This window comes from Ictalurus furcatus, chromosome 2 (genome assembly GCF_023375685.1).
Source record: "Ictalurus furcatus strain D&B chromosome 2, Billie_1.0, whole genome shotgun sequence".
NCBI lineage: Eukaryota > Metazoa > Chordata > Actinopteri > Siluriformes > Ictaluridae > Ictalurus > Ictalurus furcatus.
Window position 1 is genome coordinate 15,490,966 of NC_071256.1, and position 19,425 is coordinate 15,510,390.

A 19,425-nucleotide genomic window follows, 5' to 3' on the forward strand; every position below is an offset into this window, starting at 1 on the left:
CCCACCAATATATCCATAATGGTACAGAATTTTGATTGCCAAATAGGGTGTAGGGATAGCATTAATTAGCTACAGCAATAATTAAGACAGAGGCAGAATCTCACCAAGATACTAATCCCAGTGTGTGTATACATACACTAAATTTAAAAAATAATTATATATATATATATATATATATATATATATGTGTGTGTGTGTGTGTGTGTCTGACAGCTGTATTGATTTTGGAGCATGGTTCTGCATTGTTGCAGATATAGGGTGACGGGGTGATTAGGCTTTTCCCAGGTGTGTCGTCTTATTTAAATGTGTTCGGCGTGCAAGAACCCTGAATCGATACGAGCCTAATCATCATCGCTGATTCCCTGATTATCCACACACATACACACACCCTTGACAGACTGCAAGAGATATCTGTGTGTAGCCTGAGCAGAATCTTGAAAGCTTTCAAATGTCCATTTCATGACACCATTTCCATTTCCTCCCCCTTTTGCCCTCTGCCTGACATGAATTGTACCAGACTAGGTATCATAAATGTGTAATAACAACTAGAGAAAGATGTTAGCATCGAATATGCAATTCTGATTAATCAGAATGTGCTGATTAATTTTCTATAATAGCAGCTCAGACAGTAGTTTGGCTACAAGGTTTATATTAATGCCTTCATTATTGTTTCCGTAGTAAAAACTTACACAGGGGCTTGAATGTCGGATGTTTCATACATATAAACAGATTTAAAAACCTGTGTAGTTGTTGATATGTTAAAGTTTTCTGTGAGGAGGCATATATTTAGTGTTTACGGAAAGAGTCTCTAGTGTCAGAGTAACACTCAGAAGTTTTTCCACCTTGGGAGAGTCTTCAGGACAGATTTACAGTTTCTTGGTAACAAGACAAATTTTGTTATTTTTTTGTCTTATTAACTTCAAGAGTTAATAAAAGAGAGGCTGCTAAAGGAATGATCGTGAATGCTGCCATGAACCTGAATAGGACAAAGAGATTTTTGTAGATGTATACATATTTCCTGCATAAGTGGACCTGTATGAACACTCAGTGTTTCTTAAAACAGCCAGCACTCTAGCATTAAGGACAAAATGAAACATTAATGAATCGGAAAAGCTTCACTTGTACAATGGTGTTTAATGAATACGGCATTCTGGGAAATGTGGGTTTAGCGTAAAGCCGTGCTGATACTAGGCGTGCTCAGTGGATGCGTTCATTCCCTCCCTCTATCTCAAACTCTTTCTGCTTCCCTACCACATCCTCTTCTAATCTCTTTTATCTATGTGTTTATCACTCCTCCACTGTTCTCAAGCTCCCACTCGCCTTGGGCTGCCCAGACAGCAGATCACTGGCTAAATTGATTTGTTGCATTGTGGGTAATGGGATTCCTCCTGGACATGCCAGCCTTTTCCCACTTCTTTCCTCAATCAACCTATCAAAACTCGTTTTGGCCTGCCATTGACACCTTGAGTGCAATCTGTCCTAGACAGACACACACACGCACACACACACCCGCACACACACACACGCTCATCTGACTACTAGTTCAGAGTTTCTTTTCTCTCTCTCTCTCTCTCTCACACACACACACACACACACACACACATGCTCAACTGACTACTAGTTCAGAGTTTCTTTTCTCTCTCTCTCTCTCTCTCTCACACACACACACACACACACACACACACACATGCTCAACTGACTACTAGTTCAGTTTCTTTTCTCTCTCTCTTTCTCTCTCTCTCACACACACACACACACACAATCTTCAATCAACTTTGGAAAAGTGTCTGCATTTCATGATAATTGCCTTTATAGCCATTTAACCAATTGAAAACACAATATATAAACTCAGAAAAAAAACCTTTTTCAGGAGACCGTATTTTTAAGATAATTGTGTAAAATCCAAATAAGCTTTACAGATCTTTATTGGAAAGGGTTGAAACGATGTTTTTCATGCTTGTTCAATGAACCATAAACAATTATTGCACATGCACCTGTGGAACTGTCCTTAAGACACAAACAATTTACAGGTGGTAGGAATTAAGGTCACAGTTACAATAACTTAGGACACTAGATAGACCTTTCTACTGACTCTGAAAAACACCAGAAGAAAGCTGTCTGGGGTTCTTGCTCACTTGCGTAAACATGCCATAGGTCTGCTGCAGGGAGGCATGAGGACTGCAGATGTGGCCATAGCAATAAACTGCAATGTCTGTAATGTAAGACGTCTAAGACAGTGCTACAGGGAGACAGGAAGGACAGTTGATTGTTGCAGTGGAAAATTACATGTAAGCATGTGTCCCCCCCAGACGTGATCGAGAACTTGCAAATGCCTTGGTGGAAGAGTGGGGTAACATCTCACAGCAAGAACTGACCAATCTGGTCCAGTCCATGAGGATGAGATGCACTGTAGCACTTAAAGTAGCTGGTGGCCACCAGATACTGACTGTTGATATTGACCCCCCCCTTTGTTCAGGGACTCATTATTCCATTTCTGTTCATCAAATGTCTGTGAAACCTGACCAGTTTATGTCTCAGTTGTTGAAACTTTTTATGTTAATACAAATATTTACAAGTTAAGAAATATGGTGGAAATAAAAGCAGTTGAGTTTATAATGCTAATTGTGTCTGCCATTTTGTTCACATTTTCATCGAGTTTTTCAAAATGATGGTATCTATTTTTCAAACCTATGGGATCCATGTGGTCATGCCTTTAAATTTGTTCAAAATACATATGTTGTGTACAAAGACTGACATGTCTTTTCAAAATTGGACAGATCTCAATACAAATACATTTGTCCACAGAGTTAAATAATATGCTTAAACAAACAGTATCATGAAGACCAAGGAGCTATCAAAACAAGTCCGGGACAAAGTTCTGTAATAATATCAATCAGAATTTTCAATCAATTAGAGTTACAGTGGTAGCTTTTAACATGTGCTCCCACCAACGTGTTTAAGACAGATAGTCTTACACCATGGTGTAAGACAGATAATATGAAAGATACATTCCTTGCACAGCTATAGTTGAAGAGGGGGAATAACATACCAGTGCAGCGTGCCCTTGATTCAGTAAAGAAGATGGAGGGAGATGACATCACAACAACCAAGCACTAAAATCCACCAACTTATGAGATTCAGGCCCATCCCTTTGTGGAATGCACTTAGTCTCTGGCATTGACAACCCATTGCTGCCATAACCAAGGAGATGGCTTCCACAATCCAGTGGAAGAGGTGCTACTTAGACAGTATTTTTACGAGAGCTGAATAACCAAACAGACCAGTAACAGGTCCTGTATGCAGACATAAATACAGCCTCCTGTCCTACTCAGAATCAGGTAGAGGAGGATTGAAATGCATAAGCTCAAGTGCTGGTGAATTATAGTCCATAGCAAAACTTTAGGAACATAAGGAAATAAATACATGGGAGCATGCTGTTTTATGAAAATAATCAACTTTCCCAAAATTACCACCCAAAAGTTTATTATTTTCCTAACACTGTATACATATATAATGTGCATCATATGATATTGTTGTCAAATCATCCACCCCAATGGCATGTGTGTCCTGCCAGATCATCTAGGCAAAATACCAAACCTCTCAAGTTTAATTGAAGGTGTTCTTGTAGTTTGAATAGTGGTGATTACACCACTTAGGTAAGCCCTTAGCTGGCATCAAAGCCCTGGTTGGGGGTGAGCTACCTATCCCCCTGCCTGAGATATTAGGTCCCTTATTCATATGAGATGAATGTGATGGCCCCTTTATACAGGTGAAAATAGCTGAGGGCTAACCAACCTGTCAGCAGCTTCAGATAATTTATGTGGAGCTTACGTTGTAGTAAGGACCACTTTCCACATATTGGTTTTCCAGTAAAGAGATCCTGACAGAGTAGGTGTGGCTCTTTCCACAAGTCAAGGACTGCAAGACATGCCTCAGCTATGGTCAATGTAGTGCAGAAATAACAGGTCATAATGGATGGATGGAAGGATGCACATGCACACATTCACATCTTGGGAAATTTTAGTACAGCCAATCCACCTACTGACATGTTATTGGAGGTTGGGAAGATCCCATGAGGGACAGGACAACTTCAGGATTGGCCACTGGCTCAGGATCAAACCAGGGACTGTGATAGTATCCATTGATGAAATGTCCACATTAGCAACAGACTCCAAGGTAGTCTTGCTATCACTGATACCATGAGGCTCAGCAACCACAAAATCCCAATGCTTGAATGTGTTGCAGCATGGATGCCATGTGTGTCCTTGCCCGCATTGGAAAAAGTAGAACTGCCAGATCATCTAGGCAAAATACCAAAACTCTCAAGTGGGGCAAGAGCAGATTTGACATATCTTGTGAATGTTGGAGGTGCCACAGACATGCCAAACAGCAGAATCAGACATTCATATGATCTGCTCTCACATGCATAGCCTGCGATCCAGGTGTCCCGCCACATGAAAGTAATAATATAGCAAAGCAAACTTGTTCCCTGGACCAATGTCTCTTAACATTCTCAGCACTTTTCCCTACACTGTGTTTCTACAGCAACATGGGTTTGTTCAAAATTGCAGACGGTAACCCTTGGCAACCTATTACTTTAGGATACTTTATATGGAAATATAAATAACGGTGAAATTATGTTAACAAAGACAGAGTCAGTGAAAGAGCAGACAAGATAGGAGAATAAAGGTGGAGAGCTACAGAGAGAGAGAGAGAGAGAGAGAGAAAATGGTGCAAAGTCTTTGAGCTTTAAACATAAATGTCCAACACAGCACCTTAGATTCTTCCTTTGCAGATATAGTTATAGTCATGTTATGATGATTACTATTAGTAGTAGTATTATAAATCATAGCAATAACTGTGCCCCTAGAACTGCAAATACTGATTGGACGAGCCAATGAGATAATGATAATGAGTCTTTATTAACACATATACATATGCACAGTGAAATTCTTTTCGTCGCATACCCCAGCATGTCAGGAAGCTGGGGTCAGAGCACAGGGCTAGCCATGATACAGCTGTTAAGGGCCTTGCTCAAAGACCCAACAGTGGCAGCTTGGCAGTGCTGGGGCTTGAACCCCTGACCTTCCAATCAGTAACCCAGAGCCGTAACCACCAAGCCACCACTGCCCCTAAGATGTGAGCTTACATTACCATATACTTACATTTGAGTGTATTGAAGGCCAGCTCGTAGGCCCTGTGCTGCCATGCCTCATCCTTGATCTTCAGCGCTGTTACCTTTGACCTCTTCCCATAGCTGATGAGCCGATGAGTGGCGGCCTTGTCCTGGTGCGAGTTTTGGAAAATGGTGGCAGCGTCGAGGTAGACGTGGTCAGGAATGCTGCTTGGATTCCACCTTGGAACAGAGGAGGGGTCGTGACACAGTGTCGGAGGTGATGGAGAGGTCCAGGGGGTCAAGGGTGACGAGAGTTCTGTTCGAGAGGAATGTCTAAAGGAGTGAGACAAAGCGCGACGAGGAGCAGCCTGCTTCACCATTCTGGCGTCTTCGTTTTCTTCAAATCAGACACACCAAACACACATGAAAGTAGGAATAGTATTAGGCTACTATGATGTGGCCTGACATAAAGTGGAGTTACTGGAGTTCATCAGTCTCTCCAGGATTATGTTGAATTCCTTTGGCTCCCATCTACAATCTGTCGAAACATGTATATAAATTAATTAAACTGTACACAGTTCCCTCTGTGCAGTTTTCAAAAAATTGCGCTCAGTTACCAAAAAATGTCAGTTTGTGTAGGTTTTAAGGTTCATGCGTTGTAGAGTTAAATATCAAAAATCTGAAGGGTGTGCATCATACCTGACACCTAGACACCACACTTTGTAGAGAAATACAACCCCAACTGCAAAAAAGTTGGGACGCTGTGTGAAATGTAAATAAAAACAGAATGCAATGATTTGCAAATCTCATAAACCCATATTTTAATCACAACAGAACATAGAAAACATTTCAGTGTAAATATTTCAGCCTAGTGTAAACTGAGGAAATGTACCATTTAAGGGAAAAATAAGGCAATTTTTAATTTGATGGCAGCAACACATCTCAAAAAAGTTGGAACAGGGCCATGTTTACCACTGTGTAGCATCCACTCTTCTTTTAACAATGGTCCGTATACGTCTGGGAACTGAGGAGACCAGTTGCTGGAGATTTGGGAGAGGAAGGTTGTCCTATTCAAGTCTGATACAGGATTCTAGTTGCTCAACAGTCCTGGGTCTTCTTTGCTGTATTTTTCGTTCCATGATGTGCCAAATGTTTTCAGTTGGTGAAAGGTCTGGACTGCAGGTAGGCCAGTTCAGCACCCGGACTCTTCTACTGTGAAGCTATGCTGTTGTAATAGACTTGGTAAGTAGTTTAGCATTGTCATGCTGAAAAATGCAAGGCCTTGCCTGAAAAAGACGTTATCTGGATGGAGGCATATGTTGCTCTAAAACCTGTATATACCTTTCAGCATTGATGGTGCCTTTCCAGATGTGCAAATTGCCCATTCCATAGTCACAAATGCACCACAATACCATCAGAGATGCAGGCTTTTGAACTGAGAACTGATAAAAAAACGGATGGTCCCTCTCCTCTTTAGTCCTCTTTAGTTTAGAGGATGCGCGTCCATGGTTTTCAAAAAGAATTTCACATTTTGATTAATCTGAGCACAGAACAGTTTTCCACTTTGCCTCAATCCATTTTAAATGAGCTTTGGCCCAGAGAAGACAACGGCGTTTCTGGATCACGTTCACATATGGCTTCTTCTTTGTGTGATAGAGCTTTAACCAGCATTTGTGGATGGCACGGCGAACTGTGTTCACAGACAATGAGTTCTGGAGGTGTTTCTGAGCCCATGCAGTGATTTCCATTACAGAATCATGCCTGTTTTTAATGCAGTGCTGCCTGAGGACCCGAAGATCACGGACATGCAATATTGATTTTCACCCTTATCCCTTGCACACAGAGATTTCTCCAGATTCTCAGAATATTTTGATGATATTATGTACTGTAGATGATGAGATATTCATTGTCTTCGCAATTTTACGTTGAGGAACATTATTCTGAAATTGTTCCACAATTTGTAGACGCAGTTTTTCGCAGATTGGTGAACCTCTGCCCATCTTTGCTTCTGAAAGACTCTGCCTCTCTAAGATACTCTTTTTATACCCAATCATAATACTGACCTGTTGCCAATTAACCTCCAGCTGTTTCTTATTAGTAACACTTACTTTTCCAGCCTTTTGTTGCCCCATCCCAACTTCTTTGAGACGTGTTGGCCATGAAATTCAAAATGACCTTATTTTTTTCTGAAAATGGTACATTTCCTCAGTTTAATAATTTGATGTGTTTTCTGTGAATAACATATGGGTTTATGAGGTTTGCAAATCATTGCATTCTGTTTTTATTTACATTTTACACAGCATCCCAACTTTTTTGGAATTGGGGTTGTACATGGCAAATTTTACACATGATTTGATAGTTTATTAAATATCAAAAATATAAAAGGTGGGCGTTATAGCTGACACCAACAGGAACAATTTACAGTTGGTTTTATGACTGCAAGTCATTCCCTTCATATGCTACTGAAGTGTATACCAATGTCGTATGTAACTTTAGAGACGGTCCCATAATTTGCGAATATCGAACTTCCAACATCAAGCCAACTTCATACCAGTGTTTTGTTCTGCGCTCAGCTCTCAAATCAATGTGTGCCTCTTAATGATTTATGAGATCTGATGTAGGATTTATGACGTAATATGTCTTACAATGTAGCTTAGAAACTAATCCAGGTTGTGTTGCCCTAAACCAGATCCATGAAACATGAGTCAAGTGCAAAATGTTTCAGTTTCAATTACAGAGTTTTACACTTACCAAACTGGCAGAAGAAATCGTTTCAAACTGCTTTTCGTGCTTCGTGAACGCTCACATAGCTAATTCACTAGCTAATATTTAATTACTCCTACGCTTGCGTTAATGTTTACGAGAAGTTATTATGATTCCATAGGCATAATTTGCTCCGTTTCGTCTCGTTTACCGCTAAATCTCTGCCTCTCTTTTCCTTCTTCCGCGCCATGAAAAGTTGTGGGTTTTTTTCCTTTAAAGATATCCTGCTGACTTTAACTGTACGTTTGCTTGTTTCTGTTTTTATTTTTTATTTTTATTTTTTTTTTAAACAAAAACAACCCCGCTTCGGTTAGTTCTTGCGGAATTCTGGCGGAACTCGCTAATAAATCCCTAAAGCCGGAGTAGTAGCACCGGAGCACGCTGGAAAGGGAAGCTCTAGTTACCATGGCAACTCTATACAAATGAGGGGCGTGCGCGTTGAGGATAGAAAGGAGCCGGGGGCGGAGTCTGATTACCTTAGTAATTTTATGCAAATTAGACTGGGATGTTTCGAGAATGTAACGGATTATACGTAAGTATATTTTATGTATTTATATGACTTTTTTTTTACATAAATGAATTCGGATAATAACTTGCTGAAGTAAATGGTCTATCAAAGGCATTCTGTCATTATGAAAATATAAACAGTAAAAACGTTTTTTATTTGCATGATTTTTAAAAATATTTATTTATTTACTTTTACATGTTTTCATCTGCATTTTACATTATAAATAAATATTTTTTTTAAAAAAAAGTAATAATTTAATACAAAACTAATAAACTAGACTAATATAAGAAAATGTGTAATGTTACATGTAAACAAAAATTCAGAGAAATTTGGGCAAACTTATAAAAACTTTTTATTTGTATGATTTAATAAAGTTTATCTATCTATCTATCTATCTATCTATCTATCGATCTATTCATTTATTTAGGTATTTAAAAAAAAATTTGCCAAAGAAATATGACAGAAATCAGTGCAAGGTAACACCACCAAAGAAACAAACAAACATATAACAAATATACAAACAAACAAGTGAATAAATAAATAAATAATTCTTAAAAAGCAATCCTCAATTAAAGTAATTAAGCAATTAAAATTTAATAATAGTATCAGAAAATATATGTACAATATAATGTACATTTGTTTTCAGAGAAAACTGTATATTTGTATGATTTTTTTTACAAAAATAAATATAAAATACCAATCATCCAGAGGTAACACCACCAAATGAAAAACAAACAAACGAATAAACAAACAAATAAATAAAAAGTATGTTAGCAAACAAGTAATTGATTAATTAGGTAAAATGTCAGACAATATATGTACAATATTATAAGCGCATTTGTTTTCAGAGAAACCTCAATCAACGAAACAAAAGTGAAAATGAAATGAATGAAAATGCATGAAATAGCGACAAAAGTAGAAAATTCGTCTTGCCATTTAGATTTGTGGCTAAACGGTGTTAATAAACTTGCTTATTGCTTAAGCATATTTCACTTTTCAAAATTAAGCACACACACTAACACACACACACACACACACACACACACACACACACACACACACAAATCATTTGGTTTTAAATAAACTACTCTGGAGGTTCAATCCATTAAAAAATATTTGTATAACAATGGACTAAACTGATAACTTGCATCCCATGTGAACTTAGATTGAATTTGTATTTATTAATTTGGTTCACTGTTTAGACCAATATTCTGTTTAATAGCAACACTGCACTCAGTACCAAACTTATTATTCCATCCATTAGTGGAAAAGAACCATTAAACTGACACCTTATTGGTTGGTGTAAAATCATGCAAAAGCATGATGAAAATGTTAATCCATTTAAATACATATATGCACATACTTACACACTTAATCCTCTGACCCATGGAGTTAGGATATATGAAAAAGCTTGCATTGCACTGTACCTGTGTGTGGATAATGGCATTTATTTGTGGGATTAAAACTCACAGCCTTCTGATCACTTCTGTAGAAAATTATAATGACACTGACAAATCTAAATTAAAATGCTCTTACTAATAATAATAATAAATCATAACCATCTCTGGTCAGAAAAAAAATCTTCTGCAGCCTGCCATGGCCTAATAGCCAAAGGAAAGGTGTGTTTCATCATAAACTATTCTCATTTTCTCTCTAGCTCTCTCTCTCTGCCTCATAAAGATGGTCAGTCGAGGTGCATCTCCTATCAGTGTGCTCCAGATGTGGCCCTGCCATCGTATAATGATGAGATTCATTGGCCGTTTGGAAGTAAATCTGGTCTGATTGAGCAAAGGGCTTGGGTAATTGCACTCGTAAGCATTTAGATGGAGCAGAGCTCTGCATTGTGAGTTGCTCAGTTAGAAAAGGGCTTTTCATCCTGAGCTGCTGATTCAACACTCTGAAACACTCGAGACTGGAGACTGTGTAGCTTCAATCTGCCATTCTGCCACATGCTGTGAAACAGTTTACATCTTCTGTGATTGCATTCCCTAATCCTTAGTCTGTCTTAAACACACTCTCACGCTCTTATGTCTGTCCATCCATCCATCCATTTTCTGTACCTCTTATCCTATACAGGGGTGCGGGGAGCCTGAAGCCCATCCCAGAGGACTCAAGGCACAAATCGTGGGACACCCTGTATGAGGTGCCAACCGATCGCAGGGTACAATTGCACACACTCTCATTCACACATTATGGACAATTTGGAAATGCCAATTAGCCTACAATGTATGTCTTTGGAGTGGGGGAGCAAGCCGGAGTACCCTGAGGAAGCCCCTGAAGTACAGGGAGAACTTGCAAACTCTGTGCATGCAGGGTGGAGGTGGGAATGAAACCCCCATGCCACCGTGCCCCTCTACTCTTATGTATGTATGCATGCAATGAAATGCTTTCCACATCAGGTCCACTGCCAAAAATAATTTTTATTTCACTTTATTTGTTATGTTATTTCATATAGTAGTAGAATTCAATACAAGGAATTCTTCAACAAGTAAAACACAAACTTTTCTTGGCTTTTCTTTGCTGGTGAGTCATGTACTACATACTCACCAGGATACTCCATCTTTTCATTGTATAGGTCATAGAGACAGACTTAGTAAGTATTAGAGGATGCTGCACTCTAGTGGAGGCAACAGAGCAATACAATATGATCCTACCATTTATTAAGTATAAAATAAAACATAATAGGTGTGCTATTGTAGGAAAATAATCAACAACGGGGTCCATTCTGGAATTTATGTGCATTCTATTTTGGAACGCTCAGCCAATCATGTACAATCTTTTATGTAACTATTCTGGAACTCAGACATTCTTGCAAATTCTATTCTGGAACTCCTATTCAATCATACACATTCCATTCTGGAGCTCTCAGCCAATCATGTGCATTCAGTTATGGAACTCTCAGGAATTAGTGCACAAGCTATTCTGGAGCTCTCAGCCATTAATTTGCAATTTGGCATCAGTTGGGTTCTGGTTATTAAGGAACTAACTACAGCGTAAACATGGCCATTCTAGAGTTTGAAATTTGAGACAATGATTTTATTCTAGAACTCTTAGCCAATCTTTCACACTCTATTTTAGATGTCAGGCTGCATGTGCGTACTACAGTTCCAGAAACTTTGGCCAATCACCAACCATGTGCAGTTTTGGAAATCATAGCCAATCAAGTGCATTCTGTTCTGGAACTCTCAACCAATCATGCATAAGCTATGCTGGAACTCTTAGCCAATCAGGAGCATTCTATTCTGGATCTTACATGCACTCATGTGCATTTTACTCTGGAACTCTCAGACAATCATGTGCATTCTGGAGATCTGGAACTGTTAGGTAACAGTGTGCATTCTGTTTTGGGACACTTAACCAGTCATGTGTTTTCTACACTGGAACTCTCAGCCAATCATTGGGCATTCCATTCTGGAACTCTAAGCCAATCATACACATTCTCTATTCTGGAATTCTCAGCCAGTCTTGTTTATTGTGGTGTTCTGGAACTTGGAGCCAATCATGGACATTCTGTTCTGGAACTCTAAGCCAATCATGTGCAATCAATTCAATCAATGTGCAGTCAATGTGCAACTCTTAGCCAATCATATGTATTCCTCTTGAACTCATAGCCAATTATGCACATTCTATTCTGGAACTCTCAACCCAATAATACACATTCTATTCTGGAACTTCTCAGCCAATTATACACATTTTCTTCTTGAACCTTCAGACAATCATACCCAAGCTGTTCTGGAAATCTCAGCCAGTCATTGTGCATTCTGGAGTTCTGGAACTCTTAGGTAATAATCTGTATTCTATTCTGGAACTCTCAAACAATCATATACACTCTATTCTGGAATTTTCAGCCAATCATATCCATTCTGGAGATCGTGAACTGCTAGCCAATCAAGTGCATTTTATTCTGGGTCGCTCAGCCATTTGTGCACATGCTGTTCTGGAACCTTGAACCAATAATGCAGATTTTATTTAGGAACTCTCAGCCAATCATGTGTATTGTGGAGTTCTGGAACTCTTTGCCAATTGTGTGCATTCTATTCGGAATCATTAGTTATAAGCATCATAAATCATAAGCATTCTGTATTTCAAACAGCAGCCATGCTGGCTCAAGGGTTCTGGAGCCAAATTAAAATTTCAGCCAGTCATCAACATCCATTAAATTTAGCCATCCATCATCATTCTTGTGCATCACCAGTCATGTACATTATAGTGTTCTGGACTGCATATTTGTTCTTTTCTAGAGCTCTCATTCAAAATGTTTCTCACATCCCAACTGGCTCATCATTAACAATGCAGTATTTTGATTCCAATGCACTAATAATTACCACAGGAACGAGAGAGGAACAGGAGAACACACACGGCATCCAGTTTCAGACTCACTATCTGACACACTGCTCACAGTCGGTTATGTATGTGTGCGTTTATATGTACATACAAGCATTCATGTAGTTCTATGTGGTCATGACGACTTGCCGATGATGAGGATGCTCATAAGGAAGACCATAGCAAAGAAGATCCACATAAAGAACCTGTCCATCACCTTGGCCACCTTTTTCCACTCAGCTACTTTCAGGGAAGTCAACTTCTGCTCCCGGAAGCAGTTCGCAATGTACTCGACGTTCTTGATGAGCTTCAGGTCTCCCCCAAAACCACCACAATGCGGCCCACAAAATATGCAGGGGTCAAAGGTCACATTTGGGGAAAGTAGTTTTTCATCATCAGGACAGCAAGTGAGACCTGAAGGGTTCCTGGTTGGTTCTGGATTCTGCTTGGTTGGTTTCTGTGTATGGCATTTCTCCACATCTTTCTTCCGTGCTAGTGATGAGGTGCAGCTCTCTCCAACTTCATAGACGAAGAAGATCCTGCTCATGTAGCCAATGATGAGCACTTTGGCCCAGTGAGGGACTGGTTTGGCTTCAGCACCACAGAAGTGAATGTTCATGATGAAGATGGTGAGAGAGGTGGAGGCCGTGATCATTGTCATTGTCGCAATGTAGTATTTACCTGAGAAAACAGTATTAATTAGTTCATTCATTCTGTGAATCACTGAATCACTTGAATTCAAATGAATCTCAGACAGATTCAGTGAATGATTTCAAATGTGATTCATTTGTGTAAGTGTGGATGGAGGATCATTGGCTCACCTATGAGCGGCACACTCTCAGAGGGTGGCATGCTCTCGGCCACCACCAGCTGGAAAACAGTGAGCGCCAACAGCACGGTGACACCCAGCGAGACCTTCTCACCTGAGTCTGCAGGCAGGAAGAAGCCAAGTGGTGCCAGGAAGGAGATGAGGAAGCAAGGCAGCAGCAGATTGAAGACGTAGAACGAGGAGCGTCTGCGTAGCAGCAGTGTGTATGTGATGTCCGGGTACGGGTCCGAGCAGCAGCCGTACATGATCACATTCTTGGTGGCAGGCATGCCGTCACACTCCCACTCCACATTCTCCACTAGGTCCGAGAGGTCACCGCTAGCCATCGCCATGGTGATGTCCACCTGGGTCACAACCCATACTTAAGTTATTGTTACATTTAAGCAATATTGCAAGAGTTAGAGTGCGGATTTAGGTACAAGTCTACAGGACCAGTGCCGTAACTAATCACAGCCATGCCAATATTCAGTATAACTGCACAATTGCGATAATTGCTTTTACACAACAGCTCTATAAACAAGAAATTAATAGTGAGTAACTGATATTTCGGACATAACATGGCCAAAAATGATGTTTATTTATTATTGGAAAAAAAAAAAAATATATATATATATATATATATATATATATATATATATATATATATATATATATATATATATAATAAAAATATAAATATATTGTATAATTGTCAATAATTTGAATGGTGTTCCTCTTTAAGTTCAATATCATCTGTATATCACATGCTAATGATTATGGCAAACTTACATCACCACGAATTTACTGAGTAAGAAATGGAAAGTGTGTGTGTGTGTGTGTGTGTGTGTGTGTGTGTGTATGCGTGTGTATATGTGTGTGTGTGCGTGTGTGTGTGTACCTGATTGCCGTTATAGGTCCAAGAGCCAAAGGTGAGATTACACTGCTGGCTGTCAAAAGGGAAGTAGGACACGTCCACCACACATGAGCTTTTGGTGATGGCTGGGGCATCCCATGTGATCTCACCGGTGTATCGCAACACAACATTAGTGTCCATTGGGCCGGGCAAATCGTCATCAGCTCTACGCACGCACACACACACACACACACACACACAGAGTATATTCTAGCCTTGCATATTATAGTGTAGCATAGTATAGATTAATTTTCTGAAGAGCACTAGGTCTGATCTGCCAGTGTGTGTACATGTTTGTGTGTACTTGTTGTAAAGCACTACGTCGGGTCTCCACACCATGCTGCTGGGGATGCGGATGACCTCGAGGCCATCATAGTCGTCTTTATCCCACTTCAGATAGGCATCATACCATGTCTGCCTTATCCACAGGTAAGCTATAAGAACTTGGTTACGCTCGTCCTACACATGCATGCATGCATGCGCGCACACGCATACACACACACACACACACACACACACACACATGCACACTATCAGTACTGTGCTTAAATGAGTTGATCTTGTAATAGTGAGATTAGCAGGCAAGTGAACCACCTGGCTAGACAGAGTCAGTGATCAAGATTAACACTGACTGAATGGCTGACTGTCCACTTCTCACACTGTGTACAAGGAGACACACACTCCCTTAGTATCAGGTTTTTGAAGGTGTGACTGTTAGACTATGTCCAAACCCTTTAAAGCTGTATCCCAAATGCTCATGTGTTCAGTTGAAGAGTTATTACAATTAATTCAAACAAGTATCAATCATGCCACTCCAGGTATCTCCATCACTGCCCACGTGCACGGTGAAGTCTCCCAGCAGAACTATGGAGTCCCCTACTGGTGCCCCATACAGGACTCCATTCAGGGTCCCCAAGAAGGCCGAATACTCTGACCTGGTGTTCGGTGCATACGCACAGACAACAGTCAGAATCCCCCCCTGGGATGGGCTGGGATGAGGATTAGCACCTCTAGATCTGAGGCCATGGTTTTCAGCAGGAAACTGATGGAGTGCCTACTCCGGGTAGGGAATGAGTACTTAACCCAAGTGAAGGAGTTCGAGTACCTCAGGGTCTTGTTCACGAGTGAGGGGACATTGGAGCGGGAGATTGGCTGGAGAATCAGAGCAGCAGGAGCGGTATTGCAATCACTTTACCGCACTGTTGTGACGAAAAGAGAGCTGAGCCGGAAGGCAAAGCTCTCAATCTACTGGGCAATTTTCGTTCCTACCCTCACCTATGGTCATGAAGGCTGGGTAGTGACCGAAAGAACTAGATCGCGGGTACAAGCGGCCGAAATGGGTTTTCTCAGGAGGGTGGCTGGCTTCTCCCTTATAGATAGGGTGAGAAGCTCGGCCATCTGAGAGGAACTCAGAGTAGAGCCGCTGCTCCTTTGTGTTGAAAGGAGCCAGTTGAGGTGGTTTGGGCACCTGGTAAGGATTCCCCCTGGGCGCCTCCGAAGGGAGGTGTTCCAGGCACGTCGAGCTACAAGGAGACCTCGGGGAAGACCCAGGACTAGGTGGAGAGGTTATATCTCCACACTGGCCTGGGAACGCCTCAGGATCCCCCAGTCAGAGCTGGTTAATGTGGTTTGGAAAAGGGAAGTTTGGGGTCTCCGCTGGAGCTGCTGCCCCTGCAACCCGATTACGGATAAGTGGTTGATGATGGATGGATGGATGGATGGATGGAATTCAAACAAGTAATAGTCAAAAACTTAAAAGAATATGGTTTGGAATGGTGTCCAGATGTATGAACGATTGCACTGTTCTGCGTGCAAAATATCAGGCCATTCTTCACTTTCTAGTATGTATGAGAATTCCCCTGTACGGCATTTTAACCTATTTTTGTTATATATTAATAGCACAATTCTAGCTATTATCTGATTCTAATTACTCAATTATTCAGATTTCAGATTTCAGATGTGTTTATACCTTTGCAATATCTGAGGATGTGTCTCCATTCCATTAGTGTATGAGTGTATGAGCAGCACAGCAAAGAAGTGAGTGTGGGTGCTGTACTGTTTGTTTTCATTTGTTTCTTGTATTCCTTCTATCTTGTTTCTGGGACTATATCTTAGAGACCATTTGCTAGAGACCACTTGGTATTGAGCATGTGATGCGGACAGTTTCACTGAGACCATGTGATGGGGACTGTATCGTAAGATTCATGTAATGTGAGCCATGCCACCTGAACTAGGTCATAGGGACCAGGTCATGGAGGCCACATCACAGAGACTACATTGTGAGGACCGGGTCATACAGGAGCACATCATGGGACCTACATCTTCAGGACCCTGTCATCAGGACTGCATTGTGGAGACTATGTCTTCAGGAGCATGTCATAGAGAATGTGAAACAACTGGGTTGTGGGGACCATGTCTTGAGGACCATAGTATAAAGTTTGTATCAAAAGAACTGTGTTGTGAGAACCTTGCATTTGGGGGCCAGGTCATGGGGACCCGGTCATGGAGGTTGTGTCAAAGGCGCTGTGTAATAGGGACTGCTTCATAGAGGTTTCACTATAGGAAATGCATCATAAGAAATGCTGTGAAGACCGGGTCAAGAAAGACATGTAATTGGGACCACTTTGTGGGAGGCATTGTCATAAAGACCAGGGCTTAGGGTATTGTGCCATGGAGGCTGGACCTTCAGGGCTACACTGTAGGGACCACATGGTGGGGACTAATTCACTGAGGCTGCATAGTGAGGACTGTGTCATCAGGATCATATTACAGAGGCTTCATCATGGAGGAATCAAGTTATAGAGACCATGTCATGGGGACCGCGTCATGGGCGTCAGGTGAAGGAGACTGTATAACAGAGGAAATGGTGAACTATGGAAACAGGCTTGTAGGGGCTATGTCATGCTGTAGAGATGGCATCATATGACCACGTTGTGAGAACCAGGTCATAGATTGAAACTAAATGCTGTAAAATGTAAAGTGGGGACCTAATGAGCATGTCCATGATCATTTCAAAGATATTAAACTTTAGGACCTGTTATTACTGAGAACATCTGGTTCCCAACAATACAGCAACACAAAAATATGTGTGTACTCACCATGTCTTTAATCTGAGACAATGTGACCTGCAGTGTGACGTTGAGTGTTTTGTCAGTGTCTTCCACGGGCCTCAGCTCGTTCGAATAATTCTCCATAAGGTCATTTAGCAGTTGATATGCGAAGTGGCCTTGGGCTGCATGAACCGCTGGACACCAAAAAAAAACCACACCAGCACAGACAATTACACTCGCTATCTTCGTAATCTTAATTCATCAGTCAGGGTGGTTGATAAATGGTCTGCACTTATATAGCGCTTTTTTAACCTTAGCTTTACACTGGTTCTCATTCACACACACACACACACACACACACCAATGGTAGCAGAGCTGCCACGCAAGGCGCTAGCTTGCCATCGGGAGCAACTTGGGGTTCAGTGTCTTGCCCAAGGATACTTCGGCATGTGGAGTCATGTGGGCCAGGAATCGAACCGCCAACCCTATGATTAGTGGACAACCCACTTTACCACCTGAGCCACAGCCACCTGATTCTATAACATTTTGTCATATGGTGGCTTGCATAAGTATTCACCCTCCTTTGAACTTTGTGTTACAACCTGGAATTGAAATGGGCGTAATTGGGATTATGTCATGAACCTACAAAAAAACAGCCAATATTGATTGGAAAATGATATACAAATAAAGACTGTAAAAGTTGTGATTGCATAAGTATTCACCTGTGTTGCTACAGTATGAAACCGAACATCACTGTCTAAATGATCTTAGAGCAAAAATATAGTCATCTCACAACAAACACAAGAAGAATGAGAGAAGAAAACACAACACACTTACCCTCCAACGACAGTGTCACAAAGCACACAGCTGCAACCGTGAAGGTCATGATCCAGCTCATGGAAGCATATGTAGAGAAGAAATGGATCAAACCGGCGCTGTACACAAGCCAGCATACTGCTAGTCAGATAATGAAACAGTGCACCAGGTGGTTTCCTTTTACTCTGTTGTGATGTAATGGCTGTGTCCCAAATGTCTCCTTAACATACAAGTGCTACGTCTAGTCCACATGTTCATTCTGTTCTGGCTCCCCCCCCCCACACACACACACACACACACACACACACAAGGTATGTAGCCTAATACAGGTTCATTACTAACATGGCCCAGAACCGAAAATGGATTAATATAGTATATATTTAATATAGTGGGTTACATAGGTACAGTACAGGAGTATCTCAATTTACTCCCAGTTAGACATATAGTGCACTAAATCCATCCATAGTGCACCACCATGTATTGTTCCATGCACTGTATCCATTATTTCATACCCTATGCAATGCACTTATAAATAACTTTCTATTGTATATATACTGCACTATACATATATGGTGTTATTTAATGCACTTCTATAAAGACTCACTGCTAGATATATACAGTACTGCACGTTTGTGATTCAATTAAACTAATACTTACTAATACTATTTCAAAACTTTGCCTTCAAAGTGCACTTCTCTGGGAAGTCCGAGCAGGTTTGGAGGTTGCAGCTCAGTGTTTTGATTGTCAGAAGAGACCTCACCAGTCGCATGTGCTTAGACGCAAGAGGATATCATATCACACAGAAACCAGATGCGGCTGCACTCCAGCCGTGCCACCATTCAGCTGTCAATCAGCAGCAGACGGTCAGTGGAGACAACGCGCTGATGGAGGTAGAGATAAGAGGCTGGTGTGTTGCCAGTTTGTTTTATATCTGCATTTGTACTGACATTATGTCCATTTATTTATCCAATCATCAACCTTCTATCTATCTGTTAATTTCTGCATTCCTTGTTGGATAATGTGCTGAGTAGTGTGTAGAAAATAGGGTGCAGTACAGTTTGGTGATTTTGGTGCCCTAACACACACACACACACACACACACACACACACACACACACACACACACAC

At 40.9% G+C, this 19,425-nt stretch overlaps 2 protein-coding genes across 5 annotated transcripts in view; both read right to left on the reverse strand.

Moving 5' to 3' along the window:
* Positions 1-8,289, reverse strand: part of LOC128623128 (putative methyltransferase NSUN7) — a 67,209-nt gene extending 58,920 nt beyond the window's left edge. The window contains exons 1-2 of one of the 4 annotated variants that reach the window (XM_053650022.1): positions 8,031-8,289; positions 5,166-5,654 (exon numbers count right to left, since the gene is read on the reverse strand). In XM_053650022.1, the coding sequence (XP_053505997.1) occupies positions 5,166-5,496 (331 nt within the window). In that variant the 5' untranslated portion in view covers positions 5,497-5,654; positions 8,031-8,289. Of the gene's footprint in view, positions 1-5,165; positions 5,655-5,815; positions 7,314-7,867 lie in introns of those variants that run through there. The other 3 variants (XM_053650017.1, XM_053650027.1, XM_053650033.1) reach the window with 3 other exon arrangements.
* Positions 8,290-12,720: 4,431 nt separating this feature from the next.
* LOC128616816 (neuronal acetylcholine receptor subunit alpha-9-II) lies at positions 12,721-18,379 on the reverse strand. Its single transcript, XM_053639635.1, has 6 exons — positions 18,319-18,379; positions 17,530-17,720; positions 14,736-14,890; positions 14,417-14,597; positions 13,532-13,883; positions 12,721-13,391 (listed from the first exon to the last, which is right to left on the reverse strand). The coding sequence occupies exons 1-6, from the start codon at positions 18,377-18,379 to the stop codon at positions 12,847-12,849; spliced, it is 1,485 nt and encodes a 494-aa protein (XP_053495610.1). The 3' UTR covers positions 12,721-12,846.
* Positions 18,380-19,425: the final 1,046 nt, after the last annotated feature.